The 27996-nt window shown below is 39.6% G+C and overlaps 1 protein-coding gene across 1 annotated transcript in view; it reads left to right on the top strand.

The window, feature by feature from the left end:
• The window catches only part of RBKS (ribokinase), a gene marked incomplete at its 3' end in the record, with an annotated part of 69087 nt that overhangs the window by 37038 nt on the left and 4053 nt on the right, over positions 1 to 27996 (top strand). Inside the window, exons 3-6 of the mRNA XM_008590581.1 lie at positions 7980 to 8043; positions 8965 to 9027; positions 14280 to 14444; positions 21973 to 22064. Of these exons, the coding sequence (XP_008588803.1) occupies positions 7980 to 8043; positions 8965 to 9027; positions 14280 to 14444; positions 21973 to 22064 (384 nt within the window). The remainder of the gene's footprint in view (positions 1 to 7979; positions 8044 to 8964; positions 9028 to 14279; positions 14445 to 21972; positions 22065 to 27996) is intronic.

Below are 27996 nucleotides of genomic sequence, written 5' to 3'. Positions count from 1 at the left end.
ATTTATTTTAAAAAGCAACTGCTAGGTTTTGTTGTGTGGCAATGAATGCAACCCAGTCTCCTCTACCAGCTGTTCATTATAACCCTCAGGTACTGAAAAGTTACAAAATGTCTTGAATTACAAACATTAAATTACATACATCTTAGTTTTAGCAGTAATCATATTTCATTTAATACAACTCAAAAAAATTCATAACTTGTTGGGCCGGCCCAGTGGCACACTCGGTAGAGTGTGGCAGTGCTCCCGCTGAGGGTTCGGATCCCATATGGAGACCGGTCCGCTCACTGGTTGAGTGCGGTGCGGGTGCGACACTGAGGGTGGCGATCCCATTGCCGGTCGCGGTACGGGCGCGACACCGAGGGTTGCGATCCCGTTACCGGTCACGAAAAGAGACAAAAAGGAAAAAAAAAATTCGTAACTTGTTTATTTAATATATGTAATGACTTTTTCAGCAGAATGTTCAATGTCATGTGACCTTGGGTAAAATAACTTGGTCCTCTATGTTTTATTTACCTGGCATGTATGTTGAAAGGTAATTACTAGATAGTTTCTGCCATTTTTGGATTCCAAACAGCCTAAACAAATATTCCTCAATCATTTTGAAATATAGAAGTTTATTATATAATAGTCCTAACTGAAGTTCCCCTCCTCAACATCAGGTCATAGTTCTGGACAGTGGAAGCCACACTGAGGCTTTTCCTCAATGCAAAAAGAGCCTTCCCAGTGGTAACAGTGAAGGAAGCACCTCAGTACCCTTAGCTGGGTGAAGAGATGAAGCAAGGCTTCTAATAAACCCAGCCCTTTTGTTTTCCATGAGCCTTGATGCATTGTTAAATACAGTAGCCACTAGCCACATGTGGATATTTAGATTTAAATGTAATTAAAATAAAATTAAAAATTGAATTCCTCCATCACACAGGCTGCATTTCAACTGTTTGTGTTGGGCAGCACAGACATAGAACATTTTCTGTATTGGACAGCAGAGACATAGAACACTTCATCATTGCAGAAAGTTCTGTTGGATGGCACTGCTCTGCAATGTCCTGGGCAGAGCTGAGCCTGGTATTTCTAGAAGGTCGTCTTGGGTTCTGTGAGTTGCCTTGGCTAAAGTGCAAGTGGTTGTCCATAGTTGCTCCTGACCTGGCTTCTTTCACCTAGAACAGGCTCACACAGACAGGCTACCTCAGACTATGTGGGTTTTTAAGAATCTTTCTGCTCAAAGTGTTTCACTGCTGCAGCCAAAAAGAGTGTGAGAGGGCCTTCAAGAGGGCTTTTAGAAACAAAACTTTGTATAGAACCATTCTGCAGCCACAGCTAGAATAGTATGGGTGCTTGTAGTCATGCCGATTCAAGAATGATAAGATGGGTCCAAGGAAAATGAATAGAAGAGCAACTAAGATGGTAAAATCTTAATGGAACACCTTTAATGCACAGGGCTTGGGTAGGGATAAATATATTCCAAGCTAGAGTCTCCAATAAGCTTTTAGGAAGACTAGACTAACAAATATGAAATTGCAGACAATATCAGATGGTATTGAATTATGATATCAATTAGGAATGCTGTAGGAGTTCTGGAAATGAGAGGATTAAACAAAGGCCAGAATAAGGAAGATAGACCTAAGTTGATGCTAGAAAAACAGGTGAGGTTTGATTAGGCAGAGGAGAGGGGAAAGGACTCCTGAGTTCTCCGAACTGAAGGCAGGGAAATAGACATGAACATGTTGAATTCACATTGTGCTTTAAGGCAGTCAAGTGATAATATCAAGTTAATAGTGCCTTTCTATCAAGCACTCTGAAAAATGAGAAATCTAATTATTTTTGCCAAATACAAGTTTTGGAAAGATCAAAGCAAGGAGAAGCAAGCCTGAGCCATTTCAAACTGAGACTGGGATCAGCAAACTCAAGCCAAGGAAATATTTCTGGCTTTACAATTTCTTGATCCCAGTGTTGGAGCCTAGTGGGCCCCTCACCCCCAGCAGATCCTGTAGGTCACACTTCACCCTCTCCCACTCTATTGATTTACCAGCGTAGCACCAACCAGAACTATGCTCTCTTGTCTTCATCTCTTCAACACAGGCAAGGCTTTACAGCCACTGTTCGGGCTTTTAATCCTGCAATCCAGTGGTCCTCCATCTGGGCCACACATTGTAATCACCTGGGCAGCCTGCCACAGTCCCACCTGCAGAGAGTCTGATTTAATTGGTCTGGGGTGTAATCAGAGCATAAGGATTTTTATAAGCTCCAAGGAGATACTAATATGCATCCAAGATTGAGAACCACTGGTTTCCTGCCTGCCAGGGAGAACTCACACCAGTCCCACCCTACATACAGCCTGGCTCAGATAGAACAATTTGAGGCAAAATATAAAGAATTTTAATTAGCTTGATAATGGCAGAACTGAAATTAGACTCCAAGTTTCCTGACTCCCATATGTACCATTTGCCTCATGGCCAAGATGCTTACATTTAAAGTTTTCTTTTCAATTTGATAGCCAAAGTGTGACCGGGAAAACAGGGAGCCTCCAAAGACACCTATAAAGGTTTCTATATAATAGATCTTGTTTTTTCAAGGACCTTCTATTGGTATAGTTCACTGTGTGTTCAAAGTACTTTCACTTAGCTCTCAATGACAGGAAACAAATAAAACCTGTGCTTGGATTCTACTCTGACTTCTGGTTATCAATTTTTAATAACTGGGAAAGAAGTTTAACTTTGAGTCAGAAGTAAGTAAAGGGGATTGGAAGGTGTTCACTTCCCTCAACTTTTTTAAAAAGCAAATTCAAATGTATAAATGAACGTATACAAGGTTTTTAGGGCAGAGAAATAAGATGGCATTCTTTTAATATAACATTGCATGTGTCATCTGTGCAACTCTGTAACGAGAATAGAAATAGAGGACCACTTTAAATAGGACTCAGATCTCCATTGCTTTTTGTCCAGATTTTGATATATGAGTTAGATCCACTTAAAAGTTAAAGATTATTCCCAAGACCCAAGGCGCAGATATACTCCCAGTTGGTGATATTATCCTCATAAAAGTAACAGGATAAATAATTACATTGAGCAATATTAGTTATACCAAATCATTAATGAGGATGTTATGTTTTTATTAGAATAATAACAGTAATGCAATCTCAAAAATAATTTCATGCACACACACGCTTGCTTCCATGATCAAGAGCTCTTCTGTTTGAAAACAGGAGCAACAGGAGATATTAGAACCAGATGGGCCAGAAAGTAGTGTATAAGATTGAATCCAAGCAGCAGTAACACTGCTCCTTTCTCCAAAAGATGCAGCCCCAGTCACAGCATCATTGCATGAAAATGATAGCACTGAAGCCTTACTTAATTCTCTACAGTTTTAACATGCTTTCATGTACATCACCTTATTTTATCCTCACGGCAAACTTGCTGCAGTTTTCCAGATAAGGAGACTGAGACCTAGAGAGAATTAAAGTGGCTTGCCCAAAATCACACAGCTGGTGGGAAGGGGCTCTGACTTCCATAACACAAATGAAAATATTGTCTTCCTATTTTTAGGCTTTTTAGCCCTTTTTTTAATTTTTGACCGGTAAGGGGATCGCAACCCTCAGCACGGTGTGGTCTGCACCATGCTCAGCTAGTGAGCGCACCGGCCACCCCTATATAGGATCCAAACCCGCAGCCTCGGCACTACCAGTGCCACACCCTCCCAAGTGAGCCACGGGGCCGGCCCAGCCCTTCTTTTACTTTGTAATGTATCACCATGACTTAGACACAAAATTAATGGAGCTAGTGTTGACTTCTGTTAATCCTCAGTGGTGTCATTACTTTTCCATTATTTTTTTGATAACCAGATTTTTATTTTTAACAAGGGAATATCAAAGAAGGCAAAAGCAAAGTATTTTGTTCCACCTCTCTCATAGAATTTAGAAGGCCGGCCAACAGATTTGCCAGGAAATCACTATTGGAATAAATCAAGAATCATAACCATCACCAAGGGAAATTACAAACCAGGTTATTCCCTGAGCAGGAAGAAGAAAGGCAGCTTTACAGCCTCTGAAATACAACTTCAGCAAGCCTACAAAATGCAGTCACCCTGAGCATGAAATCCCTTCCTAATTATGCCTCTGATGCATATGACATTCCACCTGGTATTACAGTTGTCTCTATATCTTATTATCCCTTGATATTATCAGTTTCTTGAAGTCAAAGCTGCATGTTTTTTGGTTTCCTCCTCCCCTACAACAATTCTTCCTAATCCCTGCACTTCCTAATGTCTATATTATCATCTCCATTTATTAAGGCTGCCCTTGATGTTCACCTTTAATAGATTTTGCCTGCATAAACCTGCGAAGAAAGGGAAGAGAAGTTTCTATCCTGTGATTTGTATCAGGCCCCACATGCCTAGAGAGGACCTTTTTTTGAGTCCCTGCAACATTCTTATAATGATATTTTCCCAGCTATATAACATTGCACATTAGAGAGTGTTAAATAATATAAAAGAAGATGAGAGAACAAAGAATTTGTTTCTGTATGAATTTTTGGCCTAAGAAATTGGCACTTAACTGGCACATAAATGGCCAGCTTTCCATGAGGGAAACCTTTGGTACGTGAGCTCCTCCCAACAGGGAACTCTCCCCACAACAATGCTTTGTGTTGGACTCTACATTGTAGAGATTGCAACTGTGGTGGTAAGAAATTATTATACAGTGTTAGGGATTATATGGCCTAATCAGCATTTCGGCCAAAAAAGGATCAAAGGAAAAAGTGTTCTTGAAGAAATAAGGTATCAGATGTACTATGTAAATTAGAGGTCAGCAACCTACAGACCAGGGAGCAAATCCTGCCTCCTGCCTACTTTTGTAAATAAAGTTTTATTGGAACACAGGCACACCCATTTGTTTACAGAGTATCTTTGGCTTCTTTCACACTGCAAGGGCACATTTGAATAGCTGAAAAAGAAACCATATGGCCACAAAGTCTAAATATTTACTGTCTGGCTCTTTATAGAAAAAAGTTTTCCAACTCTTGGTCTAGACAGTTCAAAAGCTACCAGGCAATTTTATCTTCGCTCATTGAGGACCTTGACCTAAGTGTACGTAGGTCTCGAGGTTTCTTTCAATTGATATATCTAGAAAGGAACAATTTTTATGGAAGAACAGAACACACCAGAAGTGGCTGAAACCTGGATAGAGACATAATCCATGGAAGTAGTGCTGATTTGCAGGACAGAAAAATAGAAGCACAGTTGTCCCTCACTGTCCATGGGGGATTGATTCCAGGACTTCCCACAGATACCAAAATCCATGGATGCTCAAGTCCCTGAAATAAAATGGTGTAATATTTGCATATAACTTACACACATCCTCCCATATACTTTACACCATCTCTAGATTACTTATAATACCTAATACAATGTAAATGCTATGTAAGTGGTTGTTATACTGTATTGTTTAGGGAATAATGACAAGATAAAAAGTCTGTACATGTTCAATACAGACACATTTTTTTCAAATATTTTCTATCTGTGGTTGTTTAAATCCATGGATGCAGAACCCACAGATACTGAAGGCCAACTGTATACTTCAGAGGTGGCAAGCCTAAAGGCCTACAGGAGCCAAGCAGGTCACAGAAATTGCAGAGGCCACAGGAGGACTGTGATGAACTAGAAAGCCCACCTTTGGGGCAGTCACTGCTCAGTTCCAGCTGGGTTGCCTTGTAGGAATGTGAATGTTACCAGAACCTCTGAATTTTTAGCCCCTTCTGGAAATCTGTTTTTGTGAAGTCTCCTAATATTTAAATATTGAGTTGATTAAAAATAAAAATAGCAGGATATCCACACAAAAACCTGCACACAGATGTTTATAGCACTTTACTTGTAATTGGCAAAACTTGGAAGTAACCAAGATGTCCTTCAGTAGGTGGATGGATAAATAAACTGTGGTACATCCAGACAATGGAATATTATTCAGTGCTAAGCAGAAATGAGCTATCAAGCCATGAAAATACAGGGAAGGAACTTGGGTGCATATTACTAAGTGGAAGAACCCACTCTGAAAAGGCTACATACTGTATGATTCCAACTATATGACATTCTGGAAAAGGCAAAACTGTAGAGACAGTAAGAAATCGGGTTGGGGAGAGAGAGGAGTGAATAGTTGAAGCACAGAAGATTTTTAGGACAGTGAAAGCACTCTGCATAATACTGTTATTGTGGACACATGACATTATACATTTGTCAAAATCCATAGAATATACAACACCAAGAGTGAACCCTAGTGTAAACTGTGGAATTTGAGTGATAAGCATGTGTCAATGTAGATTCATTTGTTGTGACAAATGTACTGCTCTGGTGCAGGATATTGATAATGGGGGATGATGTGGGATGATGTGGGATGATGGGGGAGAGACGGGTATATGGGAACTCTTTACTTTCCACTTAATTTTGCTGAGAACGTAAAACTGCTTTTAAAAATAAAGTCTATTTAAAGAAAAAATAGCAGGGCAAACAAAACACATCCAGGGGTCAGATTCAATTCTTAACCTACCAATTTACAAATTCTCCTGTAGACTCAACTGTAGAGGTCAGGGCAAGGTCCAGCCAAGATGGCAATCAAACAAATGGTTAGTGTCAGAGAGGGATGACAGAAGATACCAGGGATGTCCTGATTAGCGCAGTGATCACAGCACTAGGGAGGCCAGAAATGGGCAGTAGGAGATGGGAGATGTAAGTGAGCATGCCAGCATTTGATATCAAAGGCCTTGCAATAATAGCCTTCTGGGTTTGAGCCACAGACCTAAAGGCCCTGCCCCCACAAGTAGCTGGCCAGGCAGAGAAGAGTCTTCTGAAAGAGCTAGAAGACTAAGCAGATAATTAGGATACTCACTCATTCTGACAGAAACAGAGATCCAGTGACCAAAGTGGGCCAAAAGCAGGAACTTGGTCTCAGGATCCAGGCAGAAGGACAACTACTTGAATTACAGTTCAGAGTCAGAGCAGGCTAACTAGCTTTTGAGGCTCGTCAGGACTTTTTAGGTAACATACAATAGACACCCAATTCAAAATAGCTTAAGAAAACACACACACACACACACACACACACACACACACAATGTGTTGGCTTATGTAACTGAAAAGCCCAATAGTAGAGCTGGCTTCAGGTAGCTTAGGTATCCATTAGGCTATTAGGAGTCTGTGTCTAGCACCCTCTTGCTTTTCATTGTGTTTTTCTCTTGTCATTCAGGCTGTCTCCACATGGTGATCTCCAATGGCTCCAGGTTTACATCATCTTACACGTAGCAATCTCACTGGGAAGAAGCCTTGTCTTCCCAGGATTGATTGAATCTTTTGGGATTGATTTAGGTTACACGCCCATTCTCAAACCCATCACTGTGACCAGGGTGGTGGAACATGCTGGATTACTTGGCCAAATTAATCACGTTGTCTATGAATGGAAGAGGATGGGTGTCCAAAGGAAAAATCAAAGTACCACTAACAGATTGGATGCTAGGAGGCAAAAACAACAGAATTCCACTATACCAAGTTACCCAAATTAGCTAGGGCTTTTAAAATTCCCTTTACCCCCAATGTCAGTGTCAGGGGAGAAGATAAGAAGATTCTAGAACACCAGGCAAGTCATTACAAAGATGCCCTCATTACAGTGAAGTCCAAACAGCTGAGATTCTTCATAAATATTAAGGATTGGACTGTTCTGTCTCAGTGGGAATTATCACATGAACAGATCAAAATGAAAGTGAAGCTATAGAACTTGTGACAGTCATTAAATGCTTCACATTTTAAGTAGGATATAAGTGAAACATTAATAAATAACAATTCTTTGGGCTGCAATCAAATCTAGCATCTCACATTGAGAAGATTAATTAGTTAATGTTTATAAAGTACTGTGCAGATATGCCCTTTTAAAGTGCTAAGTATTCTAACATTGTAGTATTTTACTAAATGTAAAAGATCTAATGTTCATCATTTCTTTTTTACAGGTTGGCAAAGATTCTTTTGGCAATGATTATATAGAAAACTTAAAACAGAATGATATTTCCACAGGTAAAATTTCATCTTTTATAAAGTTAGTGTTAATAACTTTCTTCTGTGATCTTGTTACAAGAATAATTGAATATAGAATAGGATTATTAGGTCCTCCCCTGGTGGCCAGAGAATTTTTATGCACAGCTTTGTCAACTCTTGATCAAATGTCCTTGGGTTAATTCTTTCATGTACATTCCTCCAGGTGGGAATAAAAGGAGGTTACAAACCTACACCTCAAAGATACGTGACAAGTGTCAAGGGAAAACAGGTGCTGCATTCACAAAAGGTATTTTAAGAAAAGTCATTAAATGTTATAGCTGGAAACGATCATAGAAACCACCAAGGCTGAAACCACCATTATTTCACAAAAGAAAAAACCGAAGGCCCGAGAGGTTCTATGATTTCTCCAAGAGCATAGACCTAGTTGAGTTAGAGCCAGTATTAGAATGCAGCTCCAGTTCAGGGCTCTTTGCTACCAAAGGCTGCCTGATCAGCATCTCTGTTTTCATGCCAAGCCATTATTCTTGATGAGATGCAAAGCTTATGAGAATGAAGTCAAACAAGTTCATTTTCTAGGTTTGACCTTTTGTTTCTTATCTCAAATCTGTCATTTCTTTCAAAGAAAAAAATAAATGTGTTGGTCTAGAAAAATGCATATGTATACAACTGTGAATAATTTGGGGGCCTTGGAAGTGAGGGTGGTTTGATGGGTTGTTTCTAATGCAGAAAAGAGGTGCAACTAAATGTAAAGATGTCTATTTTCCTCATTGAATAGGTGATGGGTATAAATTAGCACTAAATACTTATTTTTTTTAAAGCATTCCAGATGGTTAAAGGTTAAAAAGTTTTTCCAATGATTAGTGTTGCACTGAAATTGTTAAAATAAATTATCTGTGCCAGGCTGTATATACATGGTAGTAATTTTCTTTTTTCTTTTAGAATTTACATATCAGACTAAAGATGCTGCTACAGGAACTGCTTCTATAATCGTCAATAATGAAGGCAAGTGTTTCACATATTGGAGTGCCATTTTATAAAACAGACAGTTCATTTCTAGAACTAGATAAGAAGTGATTTTTATCCTAATCCTATGGACCTCTTACCATACTCACTCCAAGGCCTAAAGTGTGATTTTTCCAATCCAAATATAAATGTGCTTCCCTTTATTTATAGTTGCCATATTGATCATTCAAATATAAAACTGTTCATCTGATATATATGAAGCATTATAGTTGCCTCAAAATATTTGTATCCTGTAATTTGTATCCCATGACCCTTCATGTGCACTCAGAATTGACATTTGTCTCTAAAAGCAGTCAAGTATTCATCTGTCATTTCAGTTACACTAGGTAAATAAATATAAATAGGTGCTAAAGAAACTGATGAATTATATTTATAGACTGTTTACTGAGCAAATGGCAGCATCTAATTACTTCTAACTTATCAGTAGTGTTCAATGTTGTCTGCTCTTTAAACAGCAATCAAATCTCAAAACTCTATATATACAACTAAGTCTGCCACAAGGCTTTGCAATAGTTGAAACATTTGTCTTTAAAAACAGTAAGTACCTTCAGGTTAACTTTCATAATTTCTACCAACTGTTTTAAGTATAAAAACACCTCCATAAGATTTTTAAAATCAGTAGCTAATTGAGAGGAATTTGAATGTTCCCACTACAAAGAGGTGACAAATGTTTGAGGTGATACATATACTAAATACTCTGATATGACCACTGCACACTGTATAAATGTACCAAATATCACATTGTAATCCATAAATATATACAATTATCATGGGTCAATTAAGAAAAAAAATTAAAAGATTTTTAAAATCAGAATTAATATTCAGAAAAACCAAGCATTTCATGAGGCACCTAGGACAGAAACTCGTACGTTATGGGCAGTAAACATGCATTGTGTTCAATTAGGATTTGTCACAATGTCTTTTATTTAGTGCAGTTTTGCAAAAACATTTCTCATAAAAGATATGGTACTTTTAGCTCAACTTTAGTAATTCCAAAGTTGTAATAATAAAAATATATATTTCACTTAAAGACAATAGATAAAAAATTTTTTATTCTGGGGGCCAGCCCATGGCTCACTTAGGACAGTGTGGTGCTGATAACACCACAGCCACGGGTTCGGATCCCTATATAGGGATGGCCGGTTAGCTTACTTGGGAGAGCATGGTGCTGACAACACCAAGTCAAGGGTTAAAATCCCCTTACTGGTCATCTTTAAAAAAAAAAAAAAAAGTTTTCATTCTGACAGTAGAAAGTTTGTGTTCAGGAGACTTCTGGTAAAGATGGCAGAATAGAAAGTCCCCAGCATCACTCTCTTCCACAAATCAGTGAATTTACAACTATAAAAATGTAACATCAGCCAAGCTGGGGCCGCTGGAGCTCAGGGGATGAGGAGGAGAGACATGGAACTCATGAAGGCGGGAGAAACCACGAAGAGAAAAAGAAAAAACTGCTCTCAGCATTTTGGGCTTCAGCCACTTTAATGATGGAGCACAGGGAGCAGGAGCCAGCAGGAGCTGGCAGGAGCCGCAGTTGTGCCCTTTAGATGGAATTACTTGGAGGCGGAAGGGGAGAAGAGGACTTTGATGGCCCCCAAGACAGCAAGACCACTAACAGGGTTCCTGTGGACCCATGCAGGAGTGAGGAACCAGAACAGCTGAAAAAGGGGAGCCACTCAGAGGCCGGTGAGTCATCACAAGGGACCAGCGCACGGCCCGTCTTGTGGGAAGTGTTTGGAGCACGGGCAGTGGGGGAGACGGGCCCATCGGGAGAACACTGGGACACAGCAAGGACAGCCAATCCACCCCCCAATCAGTGCAGGACCACTCAGAGGAGACTGGTCGGTAATGAAGAATTGCATGGGGTGCAGTTTGATGGAAAAAAACAGGCCCAGATCAGAGATTCTACACAACCCAGGTGCACCGAGTATCTGGAGAGCCGGAAGTACCTATAAGGTCAACCATTAAACCCTGAGCTGCACAAAAAGCCTTCCCTAGGGAAACAGCAGCAAAGCAGCAATTTAGTTCAACCACACAGCTCAAGTACTGCTTCCCACAGGAAGTTCCCCCGTTTTAGAAGTAAGCAAAGGACAACAACTTATTTCTGGCCCAGGCACACCATGAATGCCTTGGGGCCCACCAGGGGACATGAGGTATGGAGCCAGCGGCAGGACCCCTGCCCACAACCACTAACACTACCAGCACCTTGGGGCCCCACCCAGGAACCCGAGGATTTGAACCAAGGACCAGACCCCACTCCCTCATACAGGCACACCACCAATGCCTAGGGGCCCGCCCAGGGAGCCAGGGCTAGGAGCCAGGGACTGGACCCTCTTCCCACAACCAGGCACACCAGGCCAGCACTTCAGGGCCCGCCCAGGGACCCAGGGCATGGAGAAGGGGTCTGGACCCACCTCCCACAACCAGGCTCACCACACCAGCACCTCGGGGCCTGCCCAGGAACCCAGGAGAAGTAGTTGGGACTGGACTTACCCTCCCACAATGAGGCATGCCAGGACAATGCATCAGGGCCCACCCAGGGGCCCAAGGCACAGAGAAGGGGACCAAACCTCCTTCCCACAACCAGGCACCCCGTGCTAGTGCCTCGGGCCTATCCTGGGACCTGGGGCATGGAGAAGGGGACTGGACCCCCCCACACACAACCAGGCACACCGCGCCAGCGCCTCAGGGCTTGCCTAGGGAACCAGGGTAAGGAGCTAGGGACTGGACCCCCCTCCCATAACCAGACACACAGTGCCAGCACCTCAGGACCCACTTGGGGGTCCAGGGCATGGAACCGGGTATCGGATACTCTCCACAACCAGGCATAATGCCAGCACCACGGAGCAGGCCAAAAACATCTCCTCCATGTGGGTGGCCCACCCCAGCAACCACAATAACCATGGCTGCCATGAAGGCGGCTAGATGCCACAACCACCACGCAGATGTTCCACCAGCTACTGGAGTGAATTGACACAAGGAGAGTCACCAGCAGAGAGAAAGAAAGGAGGAGGACATGTGTCTCCACAGAGACCATTTCATAGTGACGGAAGAGACATCTGCTCTATGATAGTATTGGGGGACCTGATCATGCCTCTCAGCATTGGACAGATCATTTGGGCAGCAAATCAACAGAGTAACCATTATTCTTTCAGAGAGAGAGAAGAAATCTAGGGTGATTAGAGGGGGGAGGGGGAGAGGAAGGGGGGATGGAGCAGGATTGGACATGGGGCATAAAGAATAATTACAATTTGTAACAATATGTATGCTAGTAATATTGATTTGATCAACATATCTCAATGTTGAACCCCCAAAATATGTATAATCAATTTTGATTCAATAAACATTAAAAATAAATAAAAGAAAGTTTGTGTTCATTACTTTAAGCTACATCTCAAGTAATTATTGCTGCCAAGAGCAGCTCATTCTTTGTCTTAAATGTTTTTTTGTTGTTGTTCTTAGGGGTATCTTCAAGTTCTTTTTCTTTCTTTCTCTTTAACCTTGTGACGTCTCAAGTAATTATTGCTGCCAAGAGCAGCTCATTCTTTGTCTTAAATGTTTTTTTGTTGTTCTTAGGGGTATCTTCAAGTTCTTTTTCTTTCTTTCTCTTTAACCTTGTGACGTATACAGAAACAAGTTCCCTTTCTTATCTATGAAACAAAATCTGCATTTTCCATGCAAAGATATAACTTAATTCTTTGCCTGTGTAGTGTAAGTAATGCCCTCAAGAGTATAGATTATAATAGAATAACTAGGACAAATTCACAGAGATGGGACAGTCACCTCCTTTAAATAATGGAGTGAGTATGCAAGATAAAGTAATGAGTTTAGTGTGACAAGTTAAATTTGAGGCATGAATTCAGAGGTAGCCATATGGCATTATCCACCAGACAGCTATAACCTTGGGATTTTGCTCAGCAACCAAAGCCAGGACAGAAATGGAGATTTGGAAGGCAGCAACACAGAAGCAGCAGTTGACTCAAACAGAGAGAATGAGGTCACTGAAGGAGAAAAGGAAGGAGAGATGCTGTCTTTCAGCAGTGGGTACTTCGGATTTTTCCAGGACTGAGGTTGGGTTTATCCTAAACCATCCCTACTTTATTAACTCCTCCTTGTGGCCAACAAACACATTTGTGGTAAGATGATAGGCTAGAATTTGTTCTGTGATGAGAGGTAATTTTAGGTCATGTCTTTACAAGATGAGCACGAGCAGCCTGGAGCACAAAAAATGCCTGCTGTAACTCATTCCTCTAGACCAGTCCTGTCTACTAGACATAAAAGGCAGGCAACATGCAGAATTTTAAATTATCCAGCAGTCACATTTTAAAAAGTAAAAAAAGCAGGTAAATTTAATTTTGATGATATACTTTTTACCTAATATATCCAAAATACTATCATTTTAATGTGTAATCAAAAATGTGTTCAAATTTTTTAAAGTTTTTTAATGTTTTTAAAAATCAATGGGATAGTTTACCTCTTTTCTTTGTACTGTCTTTGAAATCCACTGTGTACTTTACACTTAAAGCATATCTCATGGACTAGTCACATTTCAAGTGTTCAATAGCCACATGTGGCTTGTGCTAGTGACTACCATATTGGACAGAACAGCTCTTAAGAGTTGACCTGACAGATAAAATGTGCCACCACCTCCCCATTTAGGTGGGATTATAGAGTGTGGGTCCAAGTGATGAGGATATATCAGATTAGTCCTGTTTTTTTCTGTTCTATCTGATACAGTATAGGCCAAATATTCCTCTCTCTACTTTATCTGGTAACAATTTTCCATCTGTTAGATATTATAAAATGTCTAAAAAGTGATTCTGTCAATCAAAACACATTTTATAAATACACATCTATTTATACTTCTATACATCATCTATATGGTACTGTCATTTAGGGTTCAGAATCTTTACCATACACATTGTACAAGCCATTGCCCATAAAAGAATTTTTAAAATAGGTAATATATCATTTTTCAACTAATATTCTTCATATATAAGAATATTGGTAAGGTGAATCTTTATAAGATTTTGCTCAAAGTAATCAGAATAGTACAAACCTTACAGAGATATTGCAAAAGATACATTTGGAACACAAAATTGAACCCGAATGGCCTAGAAATGTTAAAATTAATACTTACAACACATTTTGTATAATGACTTTAAGAGGGTGATCGTAACATTGCAGAATATCATTGCTTGGTTTTGATATAAATATGTAGAATTTCTTTATAGGTCAGAATATCATTGTCATAGTGGCTGGAGCAAATTTACTTTTGAATACCAAAGACCTGATCCAAGCAGCCAATGTCATTAGCAGAGCCAAAGTAATGATCTGCCAGCTAGAAATAACTCCAGAAACTTCTTTGGAAGCCCTGACAATGGCCCACAGCAATGGAGGTAATTTTATATACTTGTCATTCTTTCCGTGCAAGCTTTTATCGCTGTCTTAATTAAAGTTAACCTTTTAAGTTAAACAAAGCAATTCCTTTTCTGTAGTAAAATATTCTTTCTTATATCTGTGAGATTCACTATCTTCTTATAGTTCTTGATAATGTTAGAAAACTTACAAATTGGGTAAAAATAACCTGAGTAGCATTTCCAATATCCCTCAATATAAATCTTCAGTCTAGTTAGCGGAAATGATATAAGCAGTATTCAAAATCTCTGAAGCAGCCCATTGTCCAAGGTACACTCTAGGTAGTGAAATGTTTTCCATTCTGAGAAGCAGAGGTTAATCTGCGTGTCATACATAAGTCATTGCCCAGTTACATTTTTATAAACATCTTTAGGAATTGAAGATTAGTTCTTTCTTTGTTTTGTAAAACTTTATCATCTTTTCAATAAACAACAAAAGATTTTTATATGTAAAAATTTTTTTATTTTTTTCATTTTCTATGTTGTCAGTGTCCATTAAGCAGCTCTTTTGTTTGACCTTTGATTTTGGAAATTTTCAAACCCGCAAAAGCAGGCAGAATAGCGCAACGAAGCCATCACTGAGCTTCAACAGTAATCGGTCTGTAGCTAATCTTCCTTCAGCTGTTCTCCCACTCACTCCCCTTCTTCCCCACCTGCCGGAGGAAATAACAGACTTTTAAAAAATCCAGATAGTTTGTTTCTGTTTGCTTCTTTTTAACCATTGACTAGTGGGGAAAGCATCTTCTGAGTTAGAATCCCATCTCTGTCCCTTGTTAGCTTTGCGGTCTTAGCAGAATTGTCTGATGTTTCTGAATCTTCTCTATAAAATTCATATAGAAATACCCTCCGACAGAATTGTTCTAAGAATGGAATAAAATGAAATATGATGCCAAGGATGGTATAGTACATGTCAGTAAATCCCAATTTTCTTCTCTCCCGTCCACTTCTCTCTCTAAATTAAAATTAGGATAATATCCTTATCTAGCACCATTTGGTAAAAAGAAAGAAAGAAAAGAAAAAGTAGCCAGTCTAAGACAATGGCTTCTTCTTGATATTGTGGCAGTAGTTCTATGATTAATATTCTGAGGGTTGCGATCTGTTGCCGGACACGGAAAAAGACAAAAAGACAAAAAAAAAAAAAAGATACAAAACTTAAAAAAAAGAAAAAAAAGAAAAAGAACAGTAAGTTTGTGAGCGTGTGTTGGTGTGTTTGTGTAAGTGATTTCTCCCAAAGTGTATAGCATTCTACATAGCAGTAAATGGAAAATAAATCACTGAAATGATTTTGTGGAGAATTTTTAAATGTATGTCCTGTTAACAAATTTTCCTCTTGGCAAAACAACATGCTGTGGCAAATTCTCACTGACATTTAATGTATTTTTAATGGACTCAAAGCTGTCAGAAAGAATTCTAAGCCAAAACCCATTTGGTTACATTTCTCAGATTGTCACAGAGAAAGTCTGATGCTTACAGTGAGCATTCTCTGCACCGCACTCATCTCAGTCAGGTGATGTGAATGCAGTGTGCCACTCCGCTCCTGCTCCTGTCCCTTTGTATAGATCAAAGCATATTCTCATGTAACTTCTCTTTTTTTCCTACTATCCCTTGCTTCTCAGAGATCACTGTTTCCTCTGTCCTAGTCTAGTTACCTGTTACCTTCCCAGCTTGTGGAGGAGAGAAATTTACAGCAACCACAGTTGACGATCTAACCCTTCACAGGTGAGGCTAGAGTAATCTGGATGGGCAGTCAGCGTGACCTTGGGCTGGCATTTGGGTGGGGTCCAGAAATGCTGCCTCCGTCAGCTGCCACACAGCTCTTCCAGTTGAGCTGGAGGACCTGGAGCATCTGAAAGCAGGTAGGTGCTGGTGGGTAACAGACCACCTAGCCTACTTCACATTTTTACTAAAAGCCAGTGTGCCCAAGTATTAATTCTGTGTGATCTTTCTTATATAATAATATTGGAAATAGTCATACCTGGCATTTATATGTACTTTACAGCTTATAAAGTACTTTCAGGAAAACCTTATGACAAAGACACGGCAAGCATTGATGTCTAAGATTGAAGGTGAGAAGACTGAGCCTCAGAGAGGTTAAGTAATTCACTCAGCCAACATCAGACATTTAGTAAGTTTAGAAACCAGAACTTCAGACTTCAGGACCCAAGTTCTGTCCATACAACACTTTAAAAAGAAACTGCCACATCCCATTGATTTCAAGTAACTGAGCCTTTATGAAGAATATCTCCAGAAAAGTAAAATCCACAAATTTTAACACTGTTCAGTATGTGACCTAAGCTTAGAGTGTTTTTGCTGCTCAAGAAACAGAGAAGAATCCCTAGAGTATTTTCAGCAAAGTGTTCCCACCCACTTCAATACAACACACACACTCTCTCTCTCTCTCTTTCTCTCTCTTCTCCTCTACCCCCCCACACACATACAAAAGTGTTCCCACCCACTTCAATACAACACACACACTCTCTCTCTCTCTCTTTCTCTCTCTTCCCCTCTCCCCCCCCCACACACATACAAATACACTTCTCCTCTACCCCCCCACACACATACAAACACACACACACACACACACACACACACAAGCACATGTGCCCACACGCTCCTCTGTCCAGAACTCCTCCAGTCAGGTAACTTTCTCTGGCCAAGTCATCTCGTCCCCGTTTGGTAGATACCAGCCAAACACAGCTTAGATTCTATACCAGAGTTGGGTATATGTGTGTATGTGTGTGTGTGTTTAATGCATCTTCATTGTCATGTGAGAGAAGAGTGCTATAATGAAAGGAGAGCACTGTTCGGGAATCAGGAAGTGTGTCTTTGAATTCAGAATCCATCACTTAGCAAATGGGAGACCTCAGTCAAGTAAGTCAGTTCCTTGCTTTGGGCCTCAGTTTCTTCCCCTGTGAAACAAGAACTGGGCTGAGAGCTCGCACAGTTCTTTAATGTCTTCATCAGTCCATCACAAGAGCAGAGCAGGCAAAGCTTAATAATCTGTCGATCAGTGAGCATCCTGCACATTGCCCCATGAGGCTGCATATGTGCTCGTCAGCGTTATTCTGTCTTCAAGAAAGATGGTAATGGCATCATTGTCATCATCTGTGGGTTTATAATCACAGCTCCCTTATCTTTACTGCCTACTAATAGTGAAATTTGAATTAAACACATTGTATAACTAGATTATATATCAATTATTGAAATACAGAGGAAAACCTCTCTCCATCTTTGAATATATTATCTCAAAACTCTCTTCCTGTCTTTACCAAAATGAAAGCATTGGTTTTAAACAGACAGCACCTACAACATCAGAAAAAAACCAGTAGCCCTGTACAGCCCCCATCCTCTCTGGTCACAATACTGTGAGGTAGGCCCACTGCAGATCTGATGCTGCAGCTGCTTGTGATGAGATTATGCATGTTTGTTCTGGTCTTTATATCCATTTCAAAGCAAGTGGAACATTACAGGAACAATTATAAGTAATTGAGATTGTAAGATCGCCAAGATTAAATTCTAGGTATAATACAAAGTTCTTTTAATGCCACTTTAGGCCTTTTCCATTTGGCAAACAAAACTTCTTGGCTGGCCACCTAGACTTTCACAGTAACACTGTCCAGCACATAGCCCAAGCTTTGAGTGTTTTTGCTGCTCAAGTCACAGAAAAGAGTCTAGATTAAGAGACAGCCAAGCCAGTTTTTTGGGTATCCCAACCTTCTGGTATCTTTCTTAGGGTGTTAGGCCTTTTCCATTTGGCAAACAAAACTTCTTGGCTGGCCACCTAGACTTTCACAGTAACATTGTCCAGCACATAGCCCAAGTTTTGAGTGTTTTTGCTGCTCAAGTCACAGAAAAGAGTCTAGATTAACAGACAGCCAAGCCAGTTTTTTGGGTATCCCAACCTTCTGGTATCTTTCTTAGGGTGTTTTTCTTCCCGTTTCTCTGATCGTTATTAGGGCCTTCTTAACTGTCCAGCCCCTGCCCTCCATGGCAACATCATTAAGAGTTTCTGCCTCATTTTCCTATCTTTAGCCTATACAACTGCTCCCCCAGGTCTCACCAGTTCCTCACTAACATTATTGTGCCAGCCATTGACATGTGGTTAAGATAACCAGGAGTTTAGTCCACCTTACATTGTAATTAATAATAATTACTGTTGGATGCTGTCAATCACCTCTACAACTCCAAGTTACTCCATGGTACATTGTGTGTTTTTCCTGGTACTAGAATGACATCATCTTTTTCCATCCTGTCTATTACAAATTTGCATTCTTCCTTGATTAACTGCATCTGCTATTTCTTCATGTTTTGTTTATCATTGGAAAGCATTTATGCTTACGTGTGGTAGCAAGAGCCAAAAACCAAAAAAGAGTCCTTTTTTAATGGCATTTTCACTTTTTCCCTAAATTTAGTTACTGTCAGACTCTAAGCCTATGTATCCAATTACTATTGGTAAGAATGCTGTCCCTCAGTAAATTACTGGCAAATAAAATTTGACAGATTTTTATACAATGTAAATGGTAAAATTTAATTCTAGAATTCCTAATTCCAGCAATTGATACTTAAAATTCAAGGTAATTATTTCTTTAAAATTTATTTTTATTGTGGAAACTTTCAGATATATATGAACTTACAGAGAATAATATGGTAAGCTCACATATACTGTTATTTGTCTTCAGCAGTTGTCAACTCACAGCCAATCTTGTTTCATCTGTACCCCAGCTCATGCATACCATCTGCTACACCTGGGATTATGTTGAAACAAAACCCAAACATTATATCATTTCATTCGTAGTGTGCCTGTTTTTTTATGTGAGATACTATCTGTGTTTTAAAAGTGATGCCTTACATGATATACAGCACTTAATTTGTAGTCAGATTTAATCCCATCAGCCTTTTATAACTAATCACCTCATTACTTCAGCAAGTAACCTCTCGGACTTTGTTCATTTCTATGTAAGTATGTAAATGTAAATACACATATAGTTATGTTTTGTTCACTTTATTTATTAGGGGGTAGCACAAAACTTCCTTTTTTACTCATATTATAGAAATCTTTTGCTGACAACAGAGATCTACTTTACTCTTTTTAACAGGTTTAGTCTTACATCAGTATGTGTAAATAGCTGCAATGTTACATTAGTATATGTCATAGTTTTTTTAACCAATCCCCTTTGATATATGTGTAGGTTTCTTTTTGTTTTTTCTATTACAAACAGAGCTGCATGAACATCATTGTATATCTTCCTTGCATGCCTGTGGATTTCTATAGGATAGATTCAGAAAAGGAATCACTGGATTAGGGATCTTTTGAAAAAAAATGGAACTTTTATAAGAATGGCTGTACTCTATCATTCCACACTAGTATTTTGCTCTAACCTGTGCTCTACTGAGTGCTCAAGTGCAGATTTGGGGATCGCACTAGGTAAGCAACGGTGTTTCAAATAATGCCTGAGGAAAATAGGGAATATATTGTTCTGAAAATCTAAAAAGTAAGTGGATATGTTAGAATGCTGGGCAGTGAGGGCTTTATGCATAATTGGCATCTCTAAGACCCCTCAGAAGTGGGAGAACCAATGAGAAAGACTGCTGCCAGGCTGCAAACTCCAGCCGAAGGCAGAAGAGCTGGGTGGACAGGCGGAGGTGTCGGGCTGTGTGGAAAGGACAATATAATAACAGTAATAATCCTTTACATTTCTACAACACTTTACAGTATACACTGGGCTTTTACATCCACTTTCTAATTTAAGCTGCACAATAACCCTGTACAAAAATCTGAGCTCCAAAAATATACTATAGATTTTTTGTGGGTGGACATTCTAAATTCTAAAATAACAAAAAAAATTGCGAATACTGTTAGCCTATACTGGACAAGACACACTGACTGAATCAAAATGTAAGACCAAGAAGTAGCCTAGACAACCTCACCGGGCCAAAATAGTACACGGTGTCCATTAGCCACATGCTGACTGGCATTTCCCCAAGAATGTGGAATGGATCAGTACCGATCTAGCTATGTAAGAGCCACCTGAAAAACTTGTGAATGAACAGATTCTCTGATCTCACCCCCAGAGATTCTGATTTGGTGGGTTTGAGGTAGAGCCCACAAACCATGCATTTTAACAAGCTTTCCTAGTGAGGCTGATGTGCAAGCAAGTTTGTAAACCACTGTTCTGGGAAAGTCTCTGGGAACTGCAGCTAGAGAATTTCACTCTATAGGTCTATAGTCAAGTGTGACTACTTAACACGTATATCAGTGAACCTGGGTTAAGAAAAAAAGACCAACCAATCTAGTTGAGTACTCTGGTAGATAAGTATTTTTACAGAGAGGGAGCTTTCTGTGAATGTAATTTCTAAATGTTTTAAATATATATATTTACAAAGTTCCACACCAAAGGCTATTTTAAAATATTGTGAATTGGGACTGGAGGTGTGTGTTGCTATGGACAGAGTCCTGGTCTCAAGAGGCTACTCTTTTAGGGAGGAACAAACATTGAACTTAAAGCTAGAGGCCACATTCCTAGTGTGTGACCTTAGACATACGACCTCATCCTTTTGACCCTCACTTTCCTCGTCTGAAAAATGTACATCTGACACTGTAATGACTGTGACATTCTCATTTCCCTGATTCTGCTGTCCCCACCCATTCTTCTCTTGTGACCTCGTAGTACTAGCTAGCACTCAGCCTCTGATGAAATTTCTCCTCCTTTCTCAATCTTTTTTGTTAGGTTCCCAGATTGCTCACAGAAGCCAAAAATGTAAGCTTTTGTGTAAGTGTGTATGTTTGCATGAGTAACATATTTGGGAGATATACATAGGTGTGCAGAATATACACATGTATGTGAGCTTCCTACTTACTATTCCTAACAGGAAAATTTCAAACTCTTTATTGTTTCTTTTCTGTCATCTCTTTTTTCTTCCCTAGAACATGGATTTATGAAGTAGCCTTGCAACCAAGTACTTAAAGTAACCCACAAAAAGGTTCACAAACCGGTTCACATTCATACATGTCCTTTCATGCCACTTTTCCACTTTTCTTTAATATTTTTTTGCCTTTGCCTTAACTCTGAAATCACCTTGATTATAAATATTGATTATTGCCTGAAGCTGAAATGTTATAAGGTGAAAAGTAGAGAAAATGGAAATAAGAAGAAATTGGTACTTGGCTATCATGGAGATTGAGATTTCAGACTTTTCTTTTCTTTTTTTTTTTTTTTCTCGTCCTTTTTGAGACCGACCACACTGCGCTCAGCCAGTGAGCGCTGTGAGTGCACTGGTCATCCCTATAAAGGATCCGAACCCGTGGCGGGAGCACTGCTGCACTCCCAGCGCCGCACTCTCCGGAGTGCGCCACGGACTCGGCCCGAGATTTCAGACTTTTCTACATCTGTAATTTAGTGGATATTTAACCTGATGAGTGCAAAAGTGATCGCATTCAGGGATGTCCCCTGCTGATAGTAAATGTGCTGTGTTAAAAATACCACTGAACCCCTTTTCCATTCCTTGGCAGTGAAAACATTGTTCAATCCAGCTCCCGCCATTGCTGATCTGGATCCCCAGTTCTACACCCTCTCAGATGTGTTCTGCTGCAATGAAAGTGAGGTAAGGATGGATTGTTTTGGTCATTCTATGAGAAACCAAGAGAATTTCATGCAAGTGGAAAAAGAAAGAGGCAGAACTAACCACATCAATTTGATCACATATGAATTCTTAGGCACAGTGAAGCCAGATTTTTCAGTGTGCTGGAGTGTGGAGTAAAGGAAATTAGTAAGTCCTAGGAAAAAGGATTCTCAGTCACCCCCATAATCTGGCACTCATCAAACCTCAGTTGATTTTAGTCCCCTTCATGCCCTCACACTATTGGTGTTTTCTTTTCATTTCCCCCATAATCTGGCACTCATCAAACCTCAGTTGATTTTAGTCCCCTTCATGCCCTCACACTACTGGTGTTTTCTTTTCATTTCAGGGTCATGATGTATATGTCTGCACAAAATAACTATCAATATATTGATATTATACCACTCTTTCTTAAGTATTTTTAGGAAGAAAATTTCAATATTTCTCCCTTTTTATATATAGGCTAGACAGCATTAAACAAGAGGTCTCTCCCATTGCTGGGATGTGGGACATATTGTACACATTGCTGAATGCAACATACAGAGAAAGAAAGTAATTAATGAACTGTAATAGTTAATTTTCCATTTGGTTAGAAGGCTGAATGAAGGTTTCTAGGATCTCCTGACCTGCTTTCTTGATAATTTTCTCTCTCAGAACATAGAGGAAAGAAGAAGACTACTACAAATAAATTAATTTTAACAAACCACTATAGGTTATGCAATATTTTTGAGCAACCACCATGGCCAATCATTGTGGTAGGAAAAAAGGAATTGTAAGAAATAGTTACCATTTCACAATGGGAAGTTAGATTCCCCTCAACCACCAAACAAGCTCATATTTCCCTGCTAGACACTTAAAGAGCACTCTATTTTTTCCTTAAGCACTTATCACAGCTCAAATTACTTATTCAATTCTTCTGTCTTCTCCATTAAATTACAAGCTCCAGGAGGACAGGGTACCTGTCTTATTCACTATTGTGTTCCTAATGGCTATCCCTGTGTATATAGTTATCTAGTGCTACATGATAAATTACCCCAAAATTTAGTGGTTTCAACAACAGTAATTATGTATTGTTACTCCCAGCTTCTGTGCATCAGTAATTCAGATAGGACAGAGCATGGCTTGTCTCTGCTCAACAACACCTGGGGTCTCAGTTGGAAGACTCAACAGCTGAGAACTGAAATCTGAAGTCTCCTTCACTCACATGCTTAATATTTGATGCTGGCTGTTGCCTGGGAGCATTATGGGGCTATTGGCCAGGCACTTACACATGGCCTCTCTTTGCAGCCTGGGCTTCTTCACAATATGATAGCTGGGTTCCAAGATCCAGCATCCCAAAAGAGAGAGCACCAGGCAGAAGCCATGTTGGCTTTTATGGCGTAGCTTCAGAGGTCACTCATCATCACTTCCACCCCCTTTTATTGGTTGAAGCAAAAAGGTTCACCCTGGTATCCATCTCTCAATAGAAGATTGTCATTTTCACATGTAAAAACATCATGCAAAATATGATATATGTTAGTACAGTTGTCCTTGGAAAATGACACTTGCTACACTATACCTGCACATAGTTGACACTTAGTAAATGTCTTCTTAAATGAATGAACAAATGAATGAACACTGGTCTTTAAGGAAATTGGTCTCAAAAACCTAATAGAAAAAAGTAAACCATTGAAAGCTTAACACTCTGTGGATAAATTCTAATCACGATAATGATATAAATTCATGCTTAAGGTACTCCCACTGTTCCAAACACAAACCATTGATATATAAATATAAAAAGGGACAATGAAAAGATACTCACAAGCTAAAAAAACAAGATAAATACCTCCACAGATCATAAACAGAGCAGCCTCACAGAGCATTCAGACCTTGATGGGCTGTACACCAGCCGCAGCAGCAGGCAGAGGAGATAGGAAGTTCACCTCCCATGGGTAATGGGCACTAAATGTGTGCCACTCACAGGAGACTGGAGCAGTACCCACTTCTAGAAACCATGCATGCTGGGCTGTGGCTCCCCTGCTAACAGTAGAAGGTGGGGGAAGCTTCCTGAGGCTACAGCATATTTAAGGCTCCCAACCTGAGGAGACAGGAGGACAAAGACACTGCCTCTGACCAGGAAGTAAACCAAGCTAAACGCTGACATAGTGACTAGATTGGCAACGTCCCCAATAACAGCAGAGCAGGAGAGAACTCCATATTGTCTATATAATACCTGGCTCTGGTTTAGAGACCCTCAGGGGCCTGGTGGATGCAACTTGAAAACCACTAGAAAGGCAGGAATGAGCCAGGTGGGAGCTGAAGTTGAAGACAAGTGAGCCCGCAAATGAAGAAGCATGATGCTACAAAATTTATCCAACAAAATCAGTGATCTAGAGATGCTTCTGCCCTAGATGAAATTCAAATAATAAAAAAATGTAAAAAAGACTTTAAAATAAGTATGATTAAGATTAACATTCATTTAAAAAGGATAAATTGTGAAAGAAAAACAGAATCAAAGCAACAATGTGTGAATATGAAAAACAACCAATTTGAAGAACTGAAAATGAAAGTAGTCCCTGAAATTTCGTAAAATCACTCATCAGAAAAATAAACATTAGGAGAGAAGAAGGCCTAGAGAAGACAAAGGTGGGGATTGGAGTTAAGCTGTTGTAAGCCAAGGGACATCTGGAAGCTGGAAGAGGTGAGAAAGGATTCTCCCTAGAGTGTTCAGAGGGAGCCTGGTCCTGATGATTCCTTGTTTGCAGACTTCTAGCATCTAGAACTGTGAAAGAAAAGATTTCTGCTGTATCAAGTCATCCACCCAAAGTCTATGCTACAACCCCTGTGGTGTGGGTGTGCAACCCAGCAACTGAGTGCGTGCGGAGCAGGGAGACATCCAGTAGGGGAGGCGGAAGCTCCGCAGAGACCACACACCCTGCGGTGCTGGCGCGCGACCCAGCAGCCGAGCCAAGTGCATGCTAACCAGAGGGGCAGCATCCTGCAGAGTCCCAAGACCTGAGGCAACCACACACACAAGGCACTAGTGGCCAACCGAGCAGACACTGAGGTAGCCATACCAAACTAGCAACCCCAGCAACATCCTAGCCAGACAATCGTGTCAAACCAGTAGACTGTGAAATCCCCTGCCACAATGACTAAACATCAAAGGAAAGATAACAGAAATATGAAAAAATCAAGAAAGCACACCACCAAAGGGTAATAACTCTCAAGCTCTAGATCCTGTAGAACAAGAAGCCCTTGAAATGTCTGACAAGGAATTTTGGGTGATAATTCCAAGGAAATTGAATGAGATACAAGAAAACTCAGCTAGACAACATAATGAAATGAGGAAAAGTATACAAGACCTGAAGAAAGAAATGTACAAGGAAATCAACACCCTGAAAAAGAATGTAGTAGAGCTTGCTGAGCTGAAGAATTCATTCAATGAAATAAAAAAGACAACAGAGAGTTTCACCAGCAGGCTTGCAGAAGTAGAAGAGAGAACTTTGGACCTTGAAGATGGGCTGTTTGAACTAACACAGGCAGACGAAAAAAAAGAAAAAGAATTAAAAGCATTGAAGAAAATCTAAGAGAGATATCAGACAACCTTCAGCACTCAAATATCCGAGTCATGGGTATTCCAGAAGGGGAGGAAAAAGGAGATTGTGTTGAAAACATATTCAATAAAATAGTGGCAGAAAACTTCCCGGGTATAGGAAAAATCACAGATCTTCAGATCCAGGAAGCTCAGTGATCTCCAAACGTATACAACGCAAAAAGGTCTTCTCCAAGACATGTTATAGTCAAATTGGCAAAACTCAAAGACAAAGAGAGAATCTTAAAAGCTGCAAGAGAAAAGCATCAAATTACCTATAAGGGAGCCCCAGTCAGACTAACATCAGACTTTTCATCACAAACCCTAAAAGCTACAAAGGAATGGGATGATACATTCAAAATACTAAAAAACAGAGATTGCCAGCAAAGAATACTCTACCCCACAAGGCTATACTTCCGAAATGAAGGGCAAATAGTGTATTTTTCAGACAAACAAAAACTGTGGGACTTCACTACCACACGACCAGCCTTACAAGAAATTCTCAAGGGAGTACTGGGTTTGGTACCCGAAAAACAACTACTGCTGCCATAAAAACCCAAGAAAAATCAAAACCCACTAGTATAATAAAAATGGCATCTATGAAGAGAAAACAAACAAACAAACAAAAGGCTATCTACAACCCAAGGAACCAACAAATACAGAAAACAAACAGTAAATTGGAAAGAAAGGAACCAAAGACACTTAAGACATCCAAACAAAAATCCATAAAATGTTAGGATTAAATCAGCACTTTTCAATAACAACTCTGAATGTAAAAGGCTTAAATTCCCCAATCAAAAGACACAGACTGGCTGACTGGATTAAAAAGGAGGACCCAACTATATGCTGCCTTCAAGAGACCCACCTCACCAATAAAGACTCACATAGACTAAGAGTGAAAGGATGGAAAAAGATTTATCATGCAAACAGAAATGAAAATCGAGTTGGAGTAGCTATTATTATATCTGATAAAATAGACTTTAAACTAAAAACCATAAAAAGAGACAATGAGGGACACTACATAATGTTAAAAGGATTGATCCATCAAGAAGACATAACAATCATAAATATATACACACCCAATGTTGGAGCAGCCAGATTTATAAAACAAACTCTATTAGACCTAAAGAAGGAAATCGATACTAATACCATAATAGCAGGGGACCTGAACACCCCACTGTCAATACTGTACAGATCATCTAGACAAAGAATCAGCACAGAAACACAAGATCTAAACAACACTCTAGACTAATTGGACATGGCAGATATCTACAGAACATTCCGTCCAACACCCTCAGAATATTCATTCTTCTCATTGGCACATGGATCATTCTTCAGGATAGATCACATGTTAGGTCACAAATCAAGTCTCAACAAATTTTTAAAAATTGGAATTATCCCATGTATTTTTTCAGACCACAATGGATTTAAGTTAGAAATCAATAACAAATGAAATTCTGGAAACTATACAACCACATGGAAATTAAACAGCAGCCCACTCTCACTACTCCTATTCAACATAGTGTTGGAAGTACTAGTCAGAGCAATCAGAGAAGAGAAGGAAATAAGGGGCATCCAGATTGGAAAAGATGAAGTCAAACTGTCCCTGTTTGCAGATGACATGATCCTACATATTGAACAGCCTGAAGCCTCTACAAAAAAACTCTTGGACTTGATAAATGATTTCAGCACTGTAGCAGGATACAAAATCAACACACAAAAGTCAGTAGCATTTCTATTCTCCAATAGTGAACATGCAGAAAGAGAAATCAAGAAAGCTTGCCCATTTACAATAGCCACCAAAAAAATAAAATACTTAGGAATTGAGTTAACCAAGGATGTGAAAAATCTCTATAATGAGAACTACAAACCACTGCTGAGAGAAATTAGAGAGGATACAAGAAGATGGAAAGATATCCCATGCTCTTGGATTGGAAGAATCAACATTGTGAAAATGTCCATACTACCCAAGGTGATATATAAATTCAGTGCAATTGGAAGAATCAACATTGTGAAAATGTCCATACTGCCCAAGGTGATATACAAATTCAATGCAATCCCTATCAAAATTCCTATGACATTTTTCTCAGAAATGTAATAAACTATCCAGACATTTATATGGAATAACAAAAGACCACGCTTAGCCAAAGCAATGCTGAGCAAAAAAAATAAAGCTGGAGGCATAACACTATCTGACTTTAAACTATACTACAAAGGTATAATAACCAAAACAGCATGGTACTGGCATAAAAACAGACAGACTGGTCAATGGAATAGAGTAGAGAATCCAGAAATCAACCCACACACCTACAGCCATCTGAATTTTGACAAAGGCACCAAGCA

This window comes from Galeopterus variegatus, unplaced genomic scaffold (assembly GCF_000696425.1).
Source record: "Galeopterus variegatus unplaced genomic scaffold, G_variegatus-3.0.2 Scaffold6215, whole genome shotgun sequence".
In the NCBI taxonomy this organism is placed as follows: Eukaryota; Metazoa; Chordata; class Mammalia; order Dermoptera; family Cynocephalidae; genus Galeopterus; species Galeopterus variegatus.
This window is presented reverse-complemented; position numbering and strand designations above follow the sequence as displayed.